Source organism: Lynx canadensis, chromosome D1 (assembly GCF_007474595.2).
Source record: "Lynx canadensis isolate LIC74 chromosome D1, mLynCan4.pri.v2, whole genome shotgun sequence".
Classification (NCBI taxonomy): Eukaryota; Metazoa; Chordata; class Mammalia; order Carnivora; family Felidae; genus Lynx; species Lynx canadensis.
In genome coordinates this window covers 67,472,024-67,495,958 of record NC_044312.2, presented here as the reverse complement: position 1 = coordinate 67,495,958, position 23,935 = coordinate 67,472,024, and the positions used below count along the sequence as shown (strand labels likewise).

The window sequence follows — 23,935 nt, the reverse complement described above, 5'->3', positions numbered from 1 at the left end:
TCAGCCAGGTCACGATCTCACGGTCCGTGGGTTCGAGCCCCGCATCGGGCTCTGGGCTGATGGCTCAGAGCCTGGAGCCTGTTTCCGATTCTGTGTCTCCCTCTCTCTCTGCCCCTCCCCCATTCATGCTCTGTCTCTCTCTGTCCCAAAAATAAATAAACGTTGAAAAAAAAAAAAATTTAAAAAAAAAAAAAAAAAAGAGTTGGCCACAGGGGCACCTGGGTGGCTCAGTTGGTCAAACGTTCGGCTCAGGTCATGATCTCATGGTTTCGTGAGTTGGAGCCCCACGTTGGGCCCCGTGCTGACAGTATGGAACCTGCTTGGGATTCTCCCTCTCTCCCTCCCCCTCCCCCACTCATGCTGTCTCTGTCTCTCTCTAAATAAATAAATAAACTTAAAAAAAAAAAGCCACAAAAAGCTCTTAGAAATCAGTAAGAAAAAGGCTGGCTTCTGGGAGCCCCAACTATGTGCCTGGCCCATGGCATACATTATTGCATTGGAATCTCAGAACAGTACTGGGGTGCAGACATTGTTATCCCAATTGAACCCATAGGAAATCAGGGCTGAGGGACATGAAGCCACCATTCAAATGAAGCCACTGTCCAAAATCACATAGTTTGTTGTTGGAAGAACTAGGATTTACAGTATGAATAACTCTAAAGCTTATATGTTTTCCGTTAGACACAGTCAACATTGGAGCTGGTTTCCAAAGGTGGGGAAACTAAAATATGGCAACCCACACCATAGATACCTGCAGTTTTCCATCCCCAAATGGCCCAACATTTTAGCATTAACAGTTTGTTTCAAGTGACAGGAGACCCTCTCAATTACTTTTTGTGCACAAGGATGTATTATTTGGGGATGACACACTCATGAGGGACCATAAGGCAAGCTGAGGGCCAAGCGTAAGCTAGCACAACCCCCCGCCCCACCTTCCCACCCCCTCCGGCTGGGTGGGATCAGTGTGGTATTCCTCAGGCACCTTTGGCTGCCCAAGAACAAAGGACAGAAAACAAAAGGTTAAAGTGATAGAGTCTCCATCGGTTTACAAATATCTTTAGTAATATTACAAGAAAAGGGCGATCTTATCAATAGCCTAATCTCCAGCAACTCCCTACTATCTTAATGATAATGCTTTGCTAGAGGGAAAAACAAACTTAGTTTGACAACAGCTAGGCCTCCAGTAATTCGTAAGTCCTCTTTAGCATATGGCAATCCCTTTAAGAAACTTCCTCCTGAGAGGCGCCTGGGTGGCTGAGTCAGTTAAGCATCTGACTTCATGATCTCACGGTTTGTGAGTTTGAGCCCCGCATCAGGCTCTGTGCTGACAGCTCAGAACCTGGAGCCTGCTTTGAATTCTATGTCTCCCTCTCTCTCTCCGCTCCTCCCCTGCTCACGCTCTGTCTCTGTCTCTCAAAGATGAATAAACATTAAAAAACAAAAAACTTCTTCTTGACTTTACCTCCCCCAACTCCACAGTATATAAGCAGTCACTCTTCACAACCCCAGGGCAGCGGGTCCAGTCCTGATGCTTTAATAAAATCACCCTTTTTTGCACCAAAGACGTTTCTAGAATTCTTTCTTGGCTGTCGGCTCTGAACCCCCACCACCACTCCAAAACCCCATCATCATGAACCTGAAAGGGCCCAATCAATGCTAGTTTTCAATGTGTATGGAGATCTCCCCCCGACAGGCTCGGTGTAAAAGACCAAAACAGACCAAAAAAGCACAGAGAAATTTAACACAGATTTAATCGTTATTCCTGGGGATGTAATCACACAATCTAAAGAGTTAGCAAAAATTACAAATAAGCATTTTAAGGATCAACTTAAAAATCAGTATGCTCCATGGAGGTGCACAAGATGTACTTACTAGACAAAAGGAAAGGCCCAAAGTCTTACTGTGATGTGAATGAGCACATGTAGCTCAGAATGCGTCTCCAGCCAAACATACACAGACTGTCAGGCCTGGATCACAAACAATGCCCGGGGAGGGAAGGATACCTCCTCTCAAAAGCCACATAGTTTGGAACGTGGCTGGAGACCAAGGCCCTGGTCAAAGATTTTATGATGAATTTGGGTAAAATTATTTTATGAAATGTGGAGAAAAACACTAGTTCTTAACCAATGTTTTGTTTTATATGTGGTTTTAAGTGTATGTTTGTAAATTAATTAATACCTGTGATTAATAGACATTGAACTATTTCGCCTGCATCCCAAAGTCTATAAACTTCAGTTAAATCAAGCACCTTTTGAGCAGCAAGAGATGCTTTACCGCGGGAAAAGGATCACACTGTAATTCAAGGCCACCTTCTATTTGGGCATATATGGTACATGGGACGCGAAACACAATTACTGTTTTATCTTTGGAAATGCTGAGCAGGGAGTCCTGTCACCAGAGCAATGTGGATGCCGCACTGCCTAACCACACTGCTTTAACAAAACCCACGTCAGTAACAACGTGCCACGGAAAGACAAGGTCACAACCACATCCCTCCCTACTCCAGTGCCACAACGCAACAGGCCCTGGGGAAGAGGTACCCAGCCTTCGGGGCCAGGAGTGACACCATTCTGTAGTTCTTATGCCCCTGCCCTCCCCTCCGCCCCCTCCCTCAGTAGGGACCCCTGCGTTACTGGAGTCGTAGGAGACTGTACCCCCACTCTAAGCACCTTTTTTCCCATCATGCCTCACTCCCTCCCCACCCCACCAGAAGCCCGAGGGCCCCTGGTCCTCCACCCTAGACCCTCACCCCGAATTTTTCTGTATATATGCTACTCTGTCCCAATTCCCCACCCCTGCTCTCTCAAACCCTTTCTTCATGTCCCCTAGGTCCCCCAGTCTGTCACCAGCAAACGTCCCCATATATGCAATCTTGCTCTGAACATTACGGTCATCTTCTTTCTCTGAAGGAAATCTGGCTGTTTCCTGAGCCCGTGACTTCCTCTGCTCTCTTTCCTCTCGTGCCAGTGGCCTTGGATGGGCCCCTGACCACCTTACTTCCCATCAGCACTTTCCAACCACTTCTGTCCTCTTTTCTTCCAAGGACTCAGACCCTTTGAAGTTTACACCATCTGACTTTACTGCCTCTCAGGTATGCCCACTTTCCTGCTCTTCGAAATAACGGTTTCATATCTTCTCTTGTTTGCCTAAGCCTTCTCTGACCCTTTCCTCCCCCTTCCTTGTCTCTCCACACCAAGCCCCTTCTAGCCCCAATGAAAAAAACTGTGGGTGTTCCCACAGTTCCCAGTTTGTTTTTTCTTAAATGTTTATTTATTTGAGAGAGAGAGACAGAGAGCAGGGGAGAAGCAGAGAGAGAGGGGAGAGAGAGAATACCAAGCAGGCCCTGTATTGTCAGCATAGAGCCCAACATGGGGCTTGATATCATGAACTGAGAGAGCATGACCTGAGCCAAAATCAAGAGTCAAATGCTTAACAGACTGAGCCACCCAGGTGCCCCAGGGGTACACTTGTCATGAGGTACAACCTCACTACTCAAATTGTAGTCTTTGGATTCGTATCATCTGGGAGTTTGTTAGAATTGTAAAATATTTGGACTCACTCCGGACCTACTGGATCAGAATCTTTAGGTGATTTCTGAGCCCATTAAAGTTTGACAACCCTGATGCACAACATAATACAGGCTCCCCTGCTGACCACCAAGGATTATACTACGTCTCCAGGAGTGGGACTCAGCTTCTACTGCATGGAGAAGCAAGTCTGTGCCCCCAGGTCTTCTTACGATCCAAACAACTGATTTTCCAATTTTCCAACTTTTTCTATGGGTGGAGTCCCAGCTCTTTTCAAAGGGGCCAAAGCCTCTCCCCATTCTCGGACCCTGTTCCCTTGGGCCAAATAACTGTAAAGCACTTGCCATCCTCGCGATAGGGCATAGGGGCCAGTGGCCACAGCACAAATGTCACTGGGAGTCAATGCCAGCTCATATGACAACTGAGAGCCTCGAATCTGCCTTGAATAGAGGTTTCTGACGAAGCCAACTGTTTGCAGTGTGAGATTCCAGCAGGAAGAGTCCCTGAGTCTTCTTGGAGGATCAGAGGGGTGGAAACCTGAGTTCTGTGATTTCTGTGAACCATGGACAGGAAGGAGGTGTATGATTCTGAGGCCAGAGCGTTCAGGGTGGACTGATAAGACAGCTGCAGGTGCTGAAGCAAGGTTTGAACGTTCTTTAAACCAACACCAAGGGCGCCTGGGTGGCTCAGTCAGTTAAGTGTCCAGCTTTGGCTCAGGTCATGATCTCACGGCTCATGGGTTTGAGCCCCACGTTGAGCTCTGTGTTTATAGCTTGCAGCCTGGAGCCTGCTTTGGATCCTGTCTGTCTCTGTCGCTCTCTCTCTCTGCTCATCCCTTGCTTGTGCTCACTCTCTCTCTCTCAAAAATAAACATTAAGAAAATAATAAAAAATAAACCCCAGCATTCATCCCTCACTTAATAGGTCAAGGAATATGGTGATGCTCCCTTCTCACCCCTCCTTGGCCCAAGAGGGCTCCTTCACGTCGCTTCTGCTGCCACTTTGAGTTGGAAGTAGCAGGAGGAGAGAGACGGAAGAACACGTCTACACACAAGCTGGGGCCAGGACAGTCCAGCAGCGGGCCGAGGCAGGAAATGAAGTCTCCACTTCTTTCCCAGCTAAGGAACTTGGAGCATCAGCTCCCAAAAGAGAAATCAAAGCAGCATTGTTCCAAAGAACAAAACAGTCCAGGAGAGAACAAAGGATTTGGCATTGATCCCTCTCAGGGAGAAGATGCTATCATAGACACTCCACCCTGCTTAGATGAACTAGCCCGTCTGGGTCTAGAGATCAACTTCCGGGTTTGTTTATTAGGATCAGGCCCAAGAGTAATGATCTTTCAGTAGTTTGCCCAATATGCAGTACCTTCACAATTATAAAAATGAGAACAAAATCTGCTGAGCAATCAGAATGGTTTCTAACAAACAACCACCTAACCCTTTACAGCCACGTGGAGAGTGTGGCAGTGCACTTGCGGGTGGTCACCTTGTCTGTCTGTGATGGGGCACTTGGACTCTGACCAAATGTTTGCCACTCACAGGTCAAATGTAAACACGACTCCGGCGAAGTGAATTTGCTAAAACTCTTGTAGATGGAGTTACAGAGACCTCCGAGTCCGATTCTTTCTGGCGGCATCCATTTTTAGATTAGAGATTCAGTTGTGAGAACAAAATATAAATTAGTACCTATGTCTTGCCAAGTCCTATGCTCGGCTCTTAGCAAATAGATGAAAAGGACAGAATCCCTGTCCTCGAGTTCGCTCACTGGTGGGGACATAGGAATAGATTATTTCAATCAAGAGTCTGAGGTCGTTCAGGTCAGAGGTGGGGAGCCTGACATACCTCACTTTCTGTAGGAGCACACAACAATAACCACTGTTTGAATTACGACCCTGGATCATCAAAAGAGGGTTAAATACTTCACTGAGGAGAATCATATGTGGGAATGGAGAGGGGTGCCATTGAGAACAAGTATACAAGCAGTCTCTGGTAGGGGCCGAGGTATTGAATTATGTTCGTACTTACTATATTACACCTTCTTCTGCGTATGCATGATAAACAGAATGACTGAACTGTCCTTTCCTCCCCCCTCACCCCAGATGTCCAGCACAGGACAAAATAATCTTTATTTTTTCTTTAAGTTTATTTATTTATTTGAGGGGGGCGGGGAGGAATGGAGAGAGAGAATCCCAAGCAGGCTCTGTGCTGTCCGTGTGGAGCCCGATGCCGGGCTCAATCTCATGAACCGTGAGATAATGACCTGAGCCAAAATCAAGAGTCGGACACTTAACCGACTGAGCCACCCAAGTGCCCCAATAATTTTATTTTTAAATCAGTTTGAAACAGCATTTTCTGTGGTTTATCACCAAAAGCATCTTACCTGCAAAGGACTCTAGAATTCAGCGTTTTTCTAGCTTATCTGGTTATGGAATTCTTTTTTAAGGAGTATCTTTGGGACTAGTGTTTCAGGGAAAACGTGCGGCAAACAGACTGGATTAGAGATTTAGGGGACAGAACGGACAAGAAGGTGAATTCACTAATTTACTGACTGCTGGATAAGACACTTCAAAATCTAGCCCCGATGTCTTGCACCAGGTAAGTGTTCTCTTCACTACTGAGCTGTGGACCACATGACCAAGTACAGATTTGCCCCTGGAGTGCTGCAACAGTGGCAATCTAGAATAGATCAACATGTCAAGGAAAATGCAGAAAAAAGTTGAGGTATTTAAAACTCAGTATTTTCAGAATGACAAATGTTACAAAAACATTTTGGCTCTAGTAAACGGAATAAACAAAAAAATCAAGAACGAATATACATATTTTGTATGCAAAACATATCATTTATCTGAATCTGTGGAAAAATTAAGCTTGAAATAGCAGACATGATTTCCAATTGCTTGGAACGGAAAGACCTCAGGTTACTCAGGCTGTTGAAGTAGACTAGATGGTCTGTTCAAAATTCTCTGTAATGACCCTGGAATGTTTAACTTGAAAGGCTGTCAAACCACCTTATTTGATAGATAGGGATACGGAGGCTGAAAAGTAAAGTGCTTCGTCACATCAATGTGAGTGTCAGAGTCGGGCTAGAAGCCAGGGCCTGATGCCAAGTGAGGCCCTGATGACAGGCTACAGTCTGTTGATTTGAGCCTCCCAAATCAGTGGGCACACTGAGGTCTAGATGAACTTGATTTGCCTGTAGCATATACCCTTTTCTGTGTTCCTGATGCTACATGATAAGCATTATATGCAGTGCTAACACTCCCCAAATACCAAAGCATCAGGAACTATCTTTAGGAAAAAACTGTACTGGCCCATGCTCCAAATTCTGGTTTTGGGAGCTGATACGAGGTCTATCTTTATTTTAATGCTTATTTATTTTTGAGAGAGCGCAGGCAGGGCAGGGGAAGAGAGAGGGGGACAGAGGATCGAAAGTGGGCTCTGTGCTGATGGCAGAGAGCCCAACGTGGGGCTTGAACAGACGAACCCTGTTCGTCTAGATCACGACCTGAGCTGAAGCTGGATGCTCAACTGACTGAACCACCCAGGTGCCCCTTTAAGAGGTCTATCTTGATTCTATTGGCTACTTAATCTCCCAGGGAAGAAACTGTTTGTTAGTAGAATCAAAACAAGGGATACTTAGAAAGCTCCAGGAAGGCCACATTTCCTGGAGATTAAAAATATTTTTCTCCAGAGGAACTAGGCAGAAGCAAGAGTTTTTTAAAAGGGAAGAGTAATGCCCTGGTCCCCACTCAGTCTAAACAAGGATTGCTGAGTTTGGTCAATAGTGCCAAACATTCAGAGCCGATTCAGTCACAGGAGGACTTTACTGGGAGTTCATCACAGGCTCACCATCGAACCTGCCTTCATAATCTTCACAACAATCCTATGAATTAAGTATAGTCTTCCACTATAATGGAAGAGTCGCCTGCTTAAGAAAACTCATGCTATGAAATAGTAATTTCAGCAGAGGAAGTGATTGAGTTTCAGTCAGATTAACAACGTGGGTTTTCTTGCCTAAATTTAAGCAAAATTTATTTTAAAGTTTAATAGCTCCAATAGTTGTGATACTTGGACTAGTTTGGAATTAACGTGAAAGCCAACGTAAATCACATTCTCTAATTGTGACAGACCCATGCGAGTCTCTCAAAACTTACAGTGTAGGAGAAATGGCTCCTAGTTAGGAGAGGGGCTTAACTAGGGAAGTAACTTGCTCAAGGTCACATGGCTTGTCAGCATCACAAAGCAAGATTCGATTCCAGGACACCTAGATTCCAGTATCTCTGCTCATAACCAACTATTTCCTGCTGCCTTCTCCTGCTGACGTTGACCTCACTAAGAAAGGGAAGCTGAGGTTTGTGTTCAAGATGGCGACATGGAGGATCCTGAACTCACCTCCTCCCATGGACACACTGAATCTACAGTTACCCATGGAAAAATTTGCTCTGAAAAAACCCCCAAAACTAGCAGAATGACCCCTTCACATCCAGCAAATGAGAGGGAAAAAATCACATCAAAGCAGGTAGGAAAGGCTGAAAAACAACCTCACCATTAACCCGACTCCCCACCCTCTTACCCCCTACCCATTCACCTCCCTACCCCTCACCCTCTCAACCCTTTACCCCCTCACTTCCTTGCCCCCTACCGCTGCACCCTTAACCCCCCACCCCCCAGCAGCAACCCACAATTGGGAGGGGACTCAAAACCCAGAGCTTCTCCCCTGAGGAGTTGGTACCCATATTAGTCACCCCAGCTTTTGAGACCTGCTCCTGAAAGACAAGCCCCCAAAACAGCTAGCTTTGAAAAACAAGCAGGCCCAAGCCCAAAAGACCCGTGGGGCTGCGGCAAACTGAGAAACAGCTCTGAAAGAACTCACACGTGTACTTACTCACCGTGTAACTCACGGGCTTCTGGCCCGATGCAGAAGCGGCCTTTGAAAAGTGCTCAGACTTTATGTGACAGAAGGTCATTTGCTAATTTTAAAGCGTTGGACTCGAGGGCAGGGGCCTGCTGGGATACTCTCTGGACAAAAACCGATGGACGCCATCTTTCTGCTCCCTCCTGGCGGGTGCCATCTTTGAGGCCCCTCTCGGCCGTGCTTCTCAGCTCCAGTTTCTCCCGGAGAGGAGCTTCTATATGCAGCTGATGCCCTGGTTTTGCCATGACCCAGTTTTTGTGGCTGTAGCCCAGGGGATGCCCCTTGATCACCTGGCTCTGAGCGCCTGGGGGCTTGTATTCCTGGGTCCCATGGGACAGTAATCATCAGAGATGTTCTGGCCTCTGTATAGAGAGCACACTGAAATACAGCCCCAGTCTTTCTGGGAAGGAGGCCTATTTGCTTGTTGAGGAGCTTCGGCCTGCCCACTAATTGGGGCCTACACAGCTGCAATCAAGGAACGGAGGCCTGTGGAAGCAATCTCTGTGCTCTCTGCCTTGGTCCAGCTGTCCCATATATTAAATAGCCACCACCCGCAGGGCACAGCAACAGGAACTCAGTCTTCCTGTGAAAGGGACCTATTGGGCCTGAGGGTCTGGTTTCCAGTCAGCCTGGATCTAGGCATTGTCTGAGGTCCTTTACGACACTGACAGGTCCTGGCATACCCTCAACTACTGGGAGCTATGAAAAATAAAATAGGCTGCTTGGACAATCATAAAGGTTTGAGAGACCACCAAGAACTAGGGCAGAGGGTTGAATGATAGGTTTCACTGTACATAGTTACATTTTTTTTCTTGTGATTATAACTTTTAAGATGTACTCTCTTAGGGGTGCCTGGGTGCCTCAGTCCGTTAAGCGTCTTTTTTTTATTTTAATAGTTTTTTCTTTTTTTAACGTTTATCTTTGAGAGAGAACACAAGCAGGGGAGGGGCAGAAAGAGGGGGACAGAGGATCCAAAGCGGGCTCTGTGCTGACAATGGCAAGTTCAATATGGGGCTTGAACTGCGAGATCATGACCTGAGCTGAAGTCAGATGCTCAACCACTGAGGCACCCAGGTGCCCCATGCATCTGACTCTTGATCTCAGCTCAGGTCTTGATCTCAGGGTCATGAGTTCAAGTCCCACCCTGGGCTCCATGCCCTGCATGGTGTCTACTTAAAAAAAAAAAAAAAGATGTACTCTTAGCAGCTTTTAAATATGCATCACAGTATGATTAACTATAGTTGCCAAGCTGTACATTGCATTCCCGTGATTTCATGATTTATAACTGCAAGTCTGTACCTTTTGACCCCCCTTAGCCCATTCCCCACAAACCTCTCACCTCTAGCAACCACCAATCTGTTCTCTTTATTTATGAGCCTCATTTCATTTTTTAGATTCCACAGATAGGTGAGATCATGCAATATTTATCTTTTTTTCTCTGGCTTATTTCACTTAGCATAATGCACTCAAGGTCCATCCATGTTGTCACCAATGGCAAGATTCCATGCTTTTTTATGGCCAAATAATATTCCATTGTGTGTATGGAATGGAAGATATCTCACATTTTCTTTATCCATTCATCTATCCAGGGACACTTAGATGATCTGTTTCTACATCTTGGCTAGTATAAATAATGCTGCAGTGAACATGGGGGTGCATATACCTTTTCAAGTTAGTGTTTCCATTTTCTTCTAATAAATAAACAGAACTGGGATTGCTGGATCATAAGGTGGTTCCATTTTTCTTTTTTTTTTTTCATTATTTTTACATTTATTTATTTTTGAGAGACAGAGTGAGACAGAGCACAAGTGGGGGAGGGGTAGAGAGAGAAGGAGACAAAGAATCTGAAGCAGGCTCCAGGCTCTGAGCAAGCATTTAGCACAGAGCCTGATGCGGGGCTCGAACCCACGAACTGCGAGATCATGACCTGAGTCAAAGTTGGTCACCCAACCGACTGAGCCACCCAGGCGCTCCCATTTTTCATTTTTTGAGGAACTTCCATACTGTTTTCCATTTTTTTTTTTTTTCAACGTTTTTTATTTATTTTTGGGACAGAGAGAGACAGAGCATGAACGGGGGAGGGGCAGAGAGAGAGGGAGACACAGCAACGGAAACAGGCTCCAGGCTCCGAGCCATCAGCCCAGAGCCTGACGCGGGGCTCCAACTCCCGGACCTCGAGATCGTGACCTGGCTGAAGTCGGACGCTCAACCGACTGCGCCACCCAGGCGCCCCCTGTTTTCCATTTTTGTCACTATGTGTGGTGATGGATGTTAACTAGATTACATTAATGTAATTATTTTGCAATACATACAAATGCCAGACCATTATGTTGTACATCTGAAAGTCATAAAATGTTGTCAATCTTGCCTGGGGAAAAAAAGAAAAAAAAAAAAAAAAAAGGAAAGAAATGGAAGGCTGATCCTGACATGCAGGCCCCAGAACAGGCAGCAGCCACAGAGCAAAGGCTTCCTTTGTCAGGAAGACCTTCCCCTTCCTCAGTGGGGCAGTCCCCACTTCTTTGTCATTTCAGTCACCTCCAGGCTCCGAATTATGGCCAGAGGGGAGTTCTGCCAGAAGAAACCTCACAGTGGCTTCTGGTGTGGGCACCATGGTCAGGGGGGCATGTCACTGCCCTAATCTGAGGGCACACCTGGAAGAAATACCCATATTGAGGTGGAATGCGTTCCAAAATTACAAATCAGTGCATATACTAAAAAGCACCTTTGTAGCCAAAACCTCAAACAGCGAGATAGCATTGTGTTAAATCCCTCCAAAAATTGCTCTCCAAAGGACTTTCTACCAACATACGTTTGTTTAGTTACTCCTTGATGTCGAGTTATCAGTTGGGAAATGCTTTTTAACTTAGATGGATTTTTGTCACTTGGGGATTGGCTAGTTCACTGTTTATATGTGACGTATTGGAAAAAGGAGAAAGTGAAGACCTGGATTCTAGTTCGAATCTCACCTTTACCAGCTGCATGAACTTTTGAATCTCAGGCTTCTCACCTTTCAAAGGCAGAAATTCATTGCCTCTCTTACATTCGAATTCCCGGAGCTGCACACGCGCCCCTCACGGCCTAGAACACACTCCAATACTTCACTTGGCTGGTCACTTGAGTCATCATCACAGGTCTCCTGTCCTTCAGGAAACCTTGTCTTGACTTCATCCTCCATTCTGCACCCACAACCTGTGCAAACATTCCCCTTTTCACACCATAGGGACAATGAACTGATCTCCATTAGACTTTTGGCAGGAAAGACAGTTTATCTCTGCATTCTCAATGCCTAATACTTACTAAGTTAATTACAGCTTTTCTACAAACTATACAGTGCAACATAAAAAATGTTACTCAAACTGTTAATCACTGAATTATTGAAAATACAAATACATATGAGTACCTTAGTTTGCTTGCATCTTAAAAAAAAAAACTCCACAATCTATAAAGAATTATGAAAGTTTCGGGGCACCTGGCTGGCTCAGTCAGTAGAGCATGAGACTCTTGATCTTGTGAGTTCGAGCCCCAAGTTGGGTAGAGAGATTACTTAAAAATAAAATCTTTTAAAAAAAATTTGTGGGGCGCCTGGGTGGCGCAGTCGGTTAAGCGTCCGACTTCAGCCAGGTCACGATCTCGCGGTGCGTGAGTTCGAGCCCCGTGTCGGGCTCTGGGCTGATGGCTCAGAGCCTGGAGCCTGTTTCCGATTCTGTGTCTCCCTCTCTCTCTGCCCCTCCCCCATTCATGCTCTGTCTCTCTCTGTCCCAAAAATAAATAAACGTTGAAAAAAAAAAAATTTAGAAAAAAAAAAAAAAATTTGTGAAGTTTTGAGTAAACAACCTTCAGCCTAGTTCAGGTTCTTCCAAATATTTGCATAGCTTATTTACTGCTAAATTTTCATACACAAACATACTGAGCAAATAAAAATGACACGATGTCCCATAAAAGTTGGTAAGAGAATTTTATTGTGTGACGTATGTAGGTCTTTGCATTCTACTAACAGAAAAGCACTTGTCCACATCTTAGTCGACCTAACAAATTACGTATCTGTGGTTTTTATCTACACGGCTGCAGTGTTACACTATTGGAGAAAACCTTCCTTTCACTTGTACTTTGGTGCGATTATACAGTAGATACTTCCTCCTCCAGAAAATAAAAATATCCTCAATCTAAACTTAAAATGGAACAAAGACATGAACACCAAGTTGCCTGCACCACTTGGTCAAAGACTGCAATAAAAACCGAAACAGTATGCTGCTTAACGTATGAAGATGAGGAGACGTCTCTGCCAGTTTCAGCCAAACCTCTGTAGGAATGATATAGCATCTGGGTTTATTCTTCCTGTGGTTTTCACACATGACAGGTAGAACTGTACCGCAACGAGGAACAGTCACATTCTTCACTTGCTCAAGAGACTCAGATACTGGACTTTAGCGCAGGAAATATCTCTTGGGGCTTAGTAATATACAAATGGGTAGAAAAAAAAACTGCCTTAGGAAAAATTTCACAATTGTTTGACTAAACATCTGAAGCGTTTCTGTCACAGCTTTCATATATTAAAAAAGTTTCCTCCAGAGATGAAGCTTATTTATGAAATAAAACCTAGTCGCTATCGTCTGATCCATGTTCTGAGCCCCGATCTGAGGCCTCATTGTTGGATCCCTCTGGTTCTGATTCATTTCCAGAGCCTTGGCCAGAGCCCTCGTTATCAGATCCTCTCTCGGAATCGTGGTCTGACTCGGCACTTGGAGAAGCCGGGCGAGAGTCCATCTCAGAACCTCCAGAGCGGCTTCTCCCAGACTGCACAGATTCGTTGTCAGACTGTTCAGAACCCGAGGGCCTTCTCTTTCTGGCTGGCTGGTCACTGTCTGAATCCTCATCTGACTGCTGTCTTCGGGGCCTCCGGGGACTGCCGGCCTCGCTGCCAGACTTGTTCTGGTTCTCATCAGAATCGCTGTCCGAAGAGGCACGTTTCTTCCGCCGTTCACCCTCGTCGGAGTCGCTGTTGCTGTTGCTGTTGCGGTGATGTCTGGCAAAGACAAGCACTGGTTAGACACCAGGATTTGGGCTAATGGGAGCCTTGACAAGTGGAGAATGTTTTCTAAACAAATAAGGGCATTTAATATTCTATCTCTTGACGTGGAGGGTGTTAACTCCGGTGTTCACTTTGTGATATTTGTTTTGTGTTCTGTTTTGTAAATTTGATATATTTCACAATCAAAAAGGATTAAAAAGAAAAAATAAGGCACTTTAGTTATGACACAGCGTTTAAACAGTAAAGGAGGACTCTCACTGGGTTCTATCAGGCACCTTTCAGCAGAATGAAGCACTTCTCAATTTCATACATAAAATTATGAAAAGGAAGGGCTACATTTATCTTTATAAGCAAATTCATAGCAGAAGGGAAACCTAGGATTTTGCTTGGCTGTAGGGACTCTGAAGAATTAACCATCTCCCAAGGCTGGATGAGTGGGACTCTTCCCCGTCCTATCAGATACCTGAAGAGCAAAGGCACCATTTCTATCCAGGATTTGCTGCTGCACTCGTGCCCTCCACCAGAGTTGAGTCTTACTCAAGATAAGAAGCCAGGGCTAAAAGGCTTCTGTAGCTCACTTACTTTTGCCCTGAGTTCCCCTCTACTTATCAGTTGATGGGTTAAAGTGAATGGGACTTGTACCTATGCTTGATATGGTGGTGGCACCCAGGAAATCTTGGCTTCCTGGAGGCTCTGGAGGAAAGAACATTCCCATAACTGTGGTGACAGCTGCTCACCCCCCAGAGCTCTGGACAGGAGAACATACTTCCCCTGTGGCATATTCCTCAGTTTTGGATTCCATGGAAAGGAATATTAAATGGCACAGGGTTCAGTATAAAAAGGGCGAAGGAGACATAATACATTCTTCTGTTCAGAAATGAAACCATCTCCACATGACTGAAGGAAGGCTCTTGGTGCTTAAATCTGAGAGAAGAAACCTACACATACAATATGTAACTCCGGTCACCCTGAGTAGGTATGAAGAGTGAGTAAGAGGAAGACACTACATTCATTCCCTATATATACTAAAGGCCAGTGGGCCTCCTGGGTCCACTTCCCACCATTCCACCTGGCCAAATAAGCAAACACTTCGTGACACTCAGGATCAAGTTTAACTGATGCAAGTGGCTCAAATCAACTTGGCCTTGACCTCATAGTTTGACAGCAGCTCAGCCTCTCACATGGACCTTTCTGCCTACACATTTTAACAATGCTCATTCTAAAACCATACATTTCACTGCTCTGCTCATGCTGGCCTTTTACCACTGACCAGGGTAACACGGTGGGCAAGGGTAAAGCAACCCCAATGTGTGTCAGCCAGTGTCTTCAGAGAAAAAAGGAACTGCAAGTCTTTACAGATGCCTCCCTAGAGATCGTTACCTATGAGGCCAGCAACCCCACTGTCACCCTTAGTTCTCTCAACATGCTAACTGCTCACCTCTAACCAACCAGCACTCTTCTTCAAAGATTCAACTCAAACAGCCTTTCTTTTACAAAACAAGTCTCTTACAACCCTCCCCTCAACTCCAGATTAGGTATGGACCCTGGAGAGCAATATACAAAACCATAAGTGACAATACCTATCCCACTATAATGTGGCTTTTTGTTTATGTTACACTTCACTGCTTCTAAAGCACACATTCTCTGAAGCCAGAGTCTAGGACTTTTTCCTCTGCATCCCCAAGCACTCAGCACACTATCTCATGGAATTCTTAATGGACATTCAAATGACTGTTGAACAAATGAATGAAATGACAGCCATCAGGAGAAATACATGGGATGGGATAGCATTATCCCAAGCTGGGGAACCTCCAGCTTGAGGAACAAGTTTAGGACAAGTAAAATCAATACTGCTTCTCCAGGTGTGCCAAAAGCTAAAGGAGAGCAGTGGCCAAGCAGTCTAGGAGAAGTCCCTCATGGAGCAGGCACAGCTGAGTCAGCACTGCCCTACAAGGGAGGAAATGGTCAAGAAAGTCCCATTTCCACATGACCAGGATCAGGCTACTCATAACAGTTTTAGCCAGTTTGGTAAGTGTAGGAAAGTGAGACAATTCATTTAGAAGGATACCATCCAGGAAATTTCACCTAATATCCATGGAGAAATGAGATTTCAAAATAGGTTTTCTTCTCTGAGGGAAAAACATGTGACAGGACAAAATGACAGGGTTAGATTAAGAGGTGTGCTAAGGTTTCTTCCACCTCAGAGATTCTAAGAAGCTGGAGGGAAGACATTTTGGCACAGTGACCATTCTTATCTTTCATTAAAAGAACACACTAAGGAAGGGGTGCCTGGGTGGTTCAGTCAGCTAAGCGTCCGACTCTTGGTTTTGGCTTGGGTCATGATCTCACGGTTTGGTTCAGGAGTTCAAGCCCTGCGTCTGGCTCTGTGCTGATAGTGCTGAACCTGCTTGGGATTCTCTCTCTCTCACCCTCTCCCGCTTACATCCTCTCCCTCTCTCTCAAAATAAATAAATAAACATTAAAAAAAAAAAAAGAATGCGCTAAGGGAAAAATTCATACCCTTCATCAGCAATTTTAAGTTTATCTTCATCTGAAGAATCATCGCTTGATGATATTATGGCTTTGGATTTTATTTTTCCCTTCATTGAAGGAGGCAGACGCTCTGGCTTGGGCTACAGAAAGATCAGACATAGCAGATTAATCACGATTCCTAGGTTGCATTACGTTAGGACATCTTGTTAAACTTAGTTTGCGGTGTGATGATAACAAATAGCAACCAACACACTTCAAAAAGAAGCATTTGTGTTTGAAGAAACTGCAGGGGAAGAATACATGCTTATGTAGGGCAAGCCTTTGTGCCTACAGCAGGACATAAAAACCACACAGTATTATAAACTTACAGCCTTCTTCTTCTCTGCTTTTGGCGGACGTCGCTTTTTCGGTTTGGGGCCATTTTCTGTTTCCTCATCATCAGATCCTTCTTCTCCCTTTGGAGGTCTTCAAGAGTGAACAACAAGAGAAAGTCTGTCAAGGTTCACTCATGCCTAGAAAGTCTAAGACTACTTTGTCATCAAAATATTATTCATTCTGAATGGTATTCTCTATTGGGCTATCCTCAACCATACTGAACACTCGTCAAGGGCAGAGGCCATAATTTACAACTGCTGCACACAGCTCAGGAGTCTGCAAGAACCATGTACTTATGCAATGTCCACCAAATAATTTAGTCTCTGTTGAGTCCTCTTATTCATCTAAGATAAGCCCGAATCTTGTACTTGGTGGCGGGACAGAGGATGGGAGAAAAGACCCAGGCTCCTGATCTCACATCTTTCCTCTCTTCTTCCTTCCTTGCCAGCTACTCATTCCAGGCCTGCTGATGTCCGATCACAGCTTCCATTTAACAGGTCCATGTCGGAACGAATTCATTAGGTTCTTCCCCAAGTAGAGTCAGCCAGGGGTGGGAAGAACAGGCCTTGCTAAGAGAGCCAACTGGAGGTTCCTGGGCAGGGAAGCACCACAAGTGAGGAACGGGACAGCTCAGGGGCACCTCTGGTGAGAGATGGGCGGGGCACCACTTATCTAATAGCAAATGGCACCAGGAAGATTAGAAGGTCCTTCTCTCAGGGGCGCCTGGGTGGCTTAGTTGGTTGAGTGTCTGACTTCCAATTTTGGCTCAGATCATGATCCTGTGGTTTGTGAGTTCAAGCCCCAAGTTGGGCTCTGTACAGACAGCACAGAGCCTGCTTGGGATTCTTTCCTCTCTCTCAGCACCTTCCCTGCTTGCACATGCATACTCTCTCTCAAAACAAACAAACAAACAAACAAACAAACAAACAAACTTAAAACAAAAATAAAATAAAAAAATAAAAGGCCCTTCTTTCACATTAATTCACATATTACACATCTAGCAAAACTTGAGGTGGGCATCACTATTACATTTTACACAAAGGAAACTGAGGCTTGGTGACTTTTCTAAGATTGCACGTGGATAGTGTGGGCACCGCAGGTTTTCTCATTCTAAACTGCACACATTTTCCAATAAATACATTCACAACACATTGATAATACCTTCTCCTCTTTTTCTTCTTTCTTTCACCCCCTTCCTCATCTTCCCCTTCTTGTTCACTACCACTGCCCTTTCTTCTCTTCTTCTTCTTGGATATAGGCAGGTCATCGTCGGTATCATCATTGACAAATTCATCAAACTCTCCTCCCTTTTTAGAACGCTGCAATCCAAACAAGACTATAATCAGTTCTCGCCTGGCTGGTGGAATGAGGTCAGATCCTATCAGCCATTTGACAAACGAAGGATCTTTTATCAAGTTGCATGGGAGGGGTGGTGGGTGAGGTCCATATTTTGAAGACTTCTAATTAGGGTGAATGGCTCAAGTGGCTTAGGTCACCACCAGGTCCAAGTACGGAGCTAACACTGGAATGCATTTCCAGATAATACCATATAAAGCACTGTGTTGGAAGACTGCCTCTTAGCAAAGGAGGAGGTCAAAACTAAGGACTAAGCACTGAATAAACAGAACCAATTATATTCACTTCTGAAAGTCAAATGACAAGGATGGTGCCATCAGTACCAGCAGGAGTCACATCTTACCCGTCCACCACCACCTCCTCTTTTCTTTTCTTTTGTTGCTTCGGTCTCTCCAGTAAACATAAGAATATTTTTGGTCTTCTCAACATACTGGGCCCGCTGTTCTAAAAGTTTCTTTTGCTCTTCTTTTTCTCTGAGACGTTTCTCTTCCTATGAGGAAAAAAAGAGTAGGAAGAAACTGCATCAAAATGTTGAAAAAATATCACGAATACCAGCAGAAGGACTTCTTTAACATGCAAGGTGTATGTGTGTGTGCACACCATTCTTGAATTCTAGTATAACTGAAAACACAATAAATACCTGTTCTTTAAGAAGTTTCTGCCTTAACAGTTCCTTTTCCTGCTCTTGTTTGGCCCGTAACTCCCTTTCTTCTTCATCTTGTTTACGTGCCCGGGCGACATGGTACTGGGCCTGGCTCAGTAAGTCAGAGCACTGCCTACAATATTCCAGATTTAGAGAAACATGAATGTAGCTAGTATCTTTTTTGCTCAAAAACTCAGAGGATCTGTTTTCCTTACACAAGCTAGAGAGCCAGATCATTAGCAGATATTTATGGGATATTTTAATTAGCAAAATTAACTTAGTTTCTCATAAGTCAATACTGTCAACTTTGGTAACTTTCCAAATTATAAGTGTCCTCTCCAATCACAGATATATTTTCAACATTATCTTCACATGTGAATCAAAGAGTGAAAACAGATAGAAAGTATTTTCCCCACACAATGTAAGTACTTGTACTGAATTGATTTTGTCATATTTCCTGAAAGGACCCTTGGAAAAAAGACTTTGTCCATGCTGGGGAGTCCCACAGACAAGTGGGAAAGACCGACCCCTGGAAGGCCACCCAGCACACATCGACATCACTGCTTCACCCAAAGTCACCTTCCATAAGTAGTAACATTACCTGGCTTCTGTAGCAGCAAGGGCCAAATCGAATCTCATTTTATCTCCCACTTTACTCAAGTAACTGAAGTATCTAAATGGAATGAGAAAATAAAATATTTCACTGAAAAAAAATTATAATGAAACAGGCCCTTTAGATTTTTATTTTGTTACTTTTTAAATGTTTATTTATTTTGAGAGGGGGGGAGAGAGAACGCATGAGCAAGGGAGGGACAGAGAGAGAGAGAGAGGGAGACAGAAAATGCCAAGCAGGCTCTGCACTGACTCAGTCCCACAAACCACAAGGATCATGACCTGAGCCGAGATCACTTTGGATGTTCAACCGACTGAGCCACCCAGGTGCCCTGGCTCTTTAGATTTTTAATCTGGTCTACAAAAATAGTCTGAGAAAAGGTTTATGTATTGATTGACTTACATGAACCTATTTGATACATGAAAGGCTATCTCAATAAGAAAATTATATATGAAACCTACTTAAAAAAAACTCTCATCAAAGTAGCACTCAATATGTTTAATAAAAAACAAGTTCACGAATATAAGTAGTCATATTTAATATCATCAGTAAACTCACAAATAACCCAAAATCAGTTCATGCAGCCAATATGTAACTAAACACTGTATTTACTAAATATATCCGCATGTGGGTTAGGAGGTGTATGCCATAAAGGCACTTAGTCTACCAGGTGAGGCAAGAAATGCTTTTATAAGAATTTAAATAAGGTTAGACAAAACCTGAAGAGATATCAAGTTTTGATTTTACCACGCACAGAATTACAAATAAATCCCATAAAAGTACATAAATTTTGAGCTCAGTGCAGAAACCCATTCAATATTTAAGAGGACAGGCCTTAATCTTAGCTCAATGAAAATTAATATTCCATGAAAAGACACAGCAGTATAAGCAGTAAAACCAACATAAGTGGGGTCTAAAAATTTCAAGTGTGCAAAATTCTGGGTAATATTACTGTCAGATTAATGAAAATTTAGGGCAAGCTTGCAAAACTAGCCAGCCAGTTCTAGGGGACACTACACCATCCAAATCTGGCAGGGTCCTGGTCACAGTTTGGCGCCACCTGGTGGCAGCCACCTGCTTTGGCTTAAAAACCACTAGAATGCTTCTAAGTAGAGATGGCTTCAGGGAAGTGATTTTCAGTACTGTATGAGACAAATGAATTTAAAGAAACAAAGCATTTCAAAAGTTGTTTCTACAAAATCTTTACCTATGTGCAAGCTCCAGTTCTTTCACAGCATTAAGTACTTCCTTCAGATTACTCTTTTCATCTTTCAGAACAGAGGTAGCTAGTCTCTGCAGGACCAAGGCCACATTAAACATAAGTACTGTATCACTGGGCGCCACATGTCTAGCCTGTAGGTAAAAAACAAAGCAAATATTTCATATAATCTAATGACAAGAAAAGAAGTTTACTCAAATATAATTTTAGGTATACAAACATGCATAAAATAGAATAAAAGTATGTAACGCAGCATAGAATTAAGTGAGAATAAGGAGTTCTCCTTTTCACCTTTAGCAAAGTCTGTTTGCATTCCTGTAACTTGCCACACTTGAAGAGTGCCCGAGCCAAATACAGTACAACTTCAGTGTTCTGGTGCTTATAGAACTTTCTGAGGCAGTTTTCATACTATAACAAAACAAAAAGTTAATTAAAATACAACAAGGATTAAATGATACTGTCATTGTGTAACAGATTTCAAGCAATTTTAAAGCTGCGTGAAAAGGTGTTTTACCCTTTGAATGGTTAATTTCAAAGAATAATTTGAGAATGAGTTTTGACATTCACCAGGATAGGTTTTCACAACACAAAAAGCTGATAAAAAAACGAACAAACAACAACTAGGTACTCAAAATCGTTTTTCCATTTGAAACTTAGACCAATACTGAAAAGATAGATTGGATGGCTTTTTTCATATCTCTGGCAATAAAATCTATGGACAAGCTTACTGACAACTTATTAAAAATTACATACCTGGTTCCTTTGGGCTATACTCTCTACCACCTTTCTTTAGGATTGATGGAACCTACTGGCAATGAGCATGAGAAGTCTCACAGTTCTGGTTGTTAAAGTTTTCTTATAAAACCAATATATGGCAATACTGGTGTCAATTTTGTCATGAACACTTCACTTTTTGACCATGGATCATATCTTGTCATAAGCAAGCTCTTTTTCATGGAAGATGGTTAAAGAGTTTCCCCCTGAATATCCCTAGTAATTAACTTGCATTTTTAAAAGGCAACTTTATCATTCTGCAGAACAGGAAGGCCCACCTCCAAAAACACAACCTCTGAGACTACCATATGCAGTCTGGTCCTATAAATCCTTGTGGCTAGTACCTTTCAATATTCTGAATTTGATAATAACCACCCTCCTTAGAAAAAAGGTTAACCACTGCAAGGAGCCTGGCCTGCCCTTGTCATCTACCTCTGATAAGAACTTTTTTTTTTCATCATAGTATTTCCCATAGATCCTAAGGATGTTTTTACTTTTTAATATGCTATAGATGCTAAATATTTGTTTTAAGATTTTATTTTTAAGTAACCTCCACATCCAACATAGGGCTTGAACTCATTACCTCGAGATCAAGGGTCATATGCTTTACCGACTGAGCCAGCCAGGCACCGCTAGATGCTAAATATGACTCTTTAAGTTCAAGCACTCCATAAATATGAAAGGCCTAACAAAATTCTATAGTGATAAAAACTAATCCCCATGGAGTTTTTTCTTTTTAAAATGTCATTTAACTTTTCTGAAACTCAGTTTTCCCATCTGAGAAAGAAGAATGTAAAACAAGCAAACAAATATTAAATCCTATTTTTTGGGTATTTACTGATATACTAGTACGTTAGTGCCAAGTATGGTGTACAGTACTTTTCATACTGGATGTTTACACAATTCTGTGAATTTAAGGTACCTGATCTCCACTTCATAAATGGGAAACTGGCTCAGAGCCCAAGGCATGCAATTAGGGGTGGAACCAGGACTCGTATCTCTGTCTAGACACCAAAGACTGGCCTTAACATTATATGATGATAAGCCTGTGAATAGACACAGTATCACAAGAAATAGCATGCAGCTCCATGAGAGGGCCAGAATGGTTAAGAAAACATCTGCTCAATAATGAACACAATAGGGGCGCCTGGGTGGCTCAGTCAGTTGAATGTCTGACTCCAGATTTTAGCTCAGGTCATGACCTCAGGGTTCATGAGTTCGAGCCCCACATTGGGCTCTGCACTGGCAGTGTAGAGACTGCTTGGGATTCTCTCTCTCTCTCTCTCTCTCTCTCTCTCTGCCCCTCCCCAGCTTGTTCTAAGTAAATAAACTTAAAAAAAAAACAATGAACACAATACAAAAATATCTTGAACGATAAGACATTACCATCTGAACGGCACTGATATATTGCTTCTGTTCCACATAGATGTGTGCTAGGTTCAACCACACATCACTGATATCTGCTGTTGCTTCTCTTACTTGGGCAAATACATCACGAGCTTCACGAAAATATCCTTTGTGGGCCAAAACAGCTCCTAAAATTATAAAAAGGTTCACATTTAAGAATTTTTTAACCAGGGGCGCCTGGGTGGCGCAGTTGGTTAAGCGTCCGACTTCAGCCAGGTCACGATCTCGCGGTCCGTGAGTTCGAGCCCCGCGTCGGGCTCTGGGCTGATGGCTCAGAGCCTGGAGCCTGTTTCCGATTCTGTGTCTCCCTCTCTCTCTGCCCCTCCCCCGTTCATGCTCTGTCTCTCTCTGTCCCAAAAATAAATAAACGTTGAAAAAAAAAAAAAAATTTTTTAAAAATAAAAAAAAAAAAAAAAAAAAATTTTTTAACTGTAAGGGCGCTTGCATGGCTCAGTCAGTTAATCATCCAACTTTGGCTCAGGTCATGAACTCATGGTTCATGGGTTTAAGCCCCATGTCGGGCTCTGTGCCGACAGCTTAGACCTGGAGCCTGCTTTGAGTTCTGTGTCTCCGTCTATCTCTGCCCCTCCCCAACTCACACTCTGTTTCTCTCTCTCCAAAATAAATAAACATTAAAAAAAAATTAAGGGGCGCCTGGGAGCCTCAGTCAGTTAAGCATCCAACTTTGGCTTGGGTCATGATCTCATGGTTCATGGGTTCCAGCCCTGTGTTGGGCTCTGTGCTGACACCTCAGAGCCTGGAGCCTGCTTTGGATTCTGTGTCTCCCTCTCTCTGTTCCTCTCCCATTCATACTCTCTCTCAAAAATAAATAAAAAACAATTTTTTTTTAAATTAAAAAAAAAAGAATTTTCTAATTGTAGCCAGAAAAGCCACTAAAAGCCCTATTTTAATACAACTTCATTTATTACATTTAGGGAGAAATTATGATCTACAAACATTCCTCTGAAAGCATTCATTTCACAAATCATTACAGATGCCCGTGTCTTATAATCACCTATGCCATTAGCAGCATACAGATTCTTCGCGTCATTTCTGAGCACTTGTTTGTAGATGGCCAGGGCACGATCTTGGTGACGCTTTTCCTATAAAAAGAAACATACATTATAAAACAAAATTCAAACAGGAATCAAGTGTCTGTTTTGTTTTAAAGATACAAAAAGAAAAAAAAATAAGGGACAAAAAGAAATTACCTTTTCTCGATCTCGGGTGGGCTGATGCAAAGTCTGGAGCCAGACGTTGCCAAGGGCCAGCATAGAGTAAGTGTCACTCTGTGTAGATGGTTGTTTTAATATTCTCTCAAATTTCTTCTGTCCCGGACCCCATTCTTGTTTTGCTAAATGAAGATTGCCAATCAAAGACCAAGCATCTGGATGGTCCTGAAACACACATATAAAAAGAAACAAAATCTGTAATTTGGATTCAGAGATATTAATCACCTTTCTACAATAGCTGATTACCAAAGAGGTTTACAAGCCACATTTACAATTTGAGAGTGGGGATGGATTAATGAATTGTAAAATCACTTTAGCGTGTAGTTATCAGCATAAGAAATGCAACAGAATGGA

General features: G+C 43.3%; 1 protein-coding gene across 1 annotated transcript in view; it reads right to left on the bottom strand.

Annotated features, from left to right (window-relative positions):
• Nucleotides 1-12,376: 12,376 nt before the first annotated feature.
• The window catches only part of CTR9 (CTR9 homolog, Paf1/RNA polymerase II complex component), a 28,532-nt gene continuing 16,973 nt past the window's right edge, over nt 12,377-23,935 (bottom strand). The window contains exons 14-25 of the mRNA XM_030331838.2: nt 23,561-23,746; nt 23,365-23,452; nt 22,329-22,477; nt 20,460-20,576; nt 20,157-20,302; nt 18,938-19,009; nt 18,334-18,469; nt 18,037-18,183; nt 17,499-17,656; nt 16,331-16,427; nt 15,990-16,102; nt 12,377-13,463 (exon numbers count right to left, since the gene is read on the bottom strand). Coding sequence (XP_030187698.1) covers nt 13,037-13,463; nt 15,990-16,102; nt 16,331-16,427; nt 17,499-17,656; nt 18,037-18,183; nt 18,334-18,469; nt 18,938-19,009; nt 20,157-20,302; nt 20,460-20,576; nt 22,329-22,477; nt 23,365-23,452; nt 23,561-23,746 — 1,836 coding nt within the window. The 3' untranslated portion in view covers nt 12,377-13,036. The remainder of the gene's footprint in view (nt 13,464-15,989; nt 16,103-16,330; nt 16,428-17,498; nt 17,657-18,036; nt 18,184-18,333; nt 18,470-18,937; nt 19,010-20,156; nt 20,303-20,459; nt 20,577-22,328; nt 22,478-23,364; nt 23,453-23,560; nt 23,747-23,935) is intronic.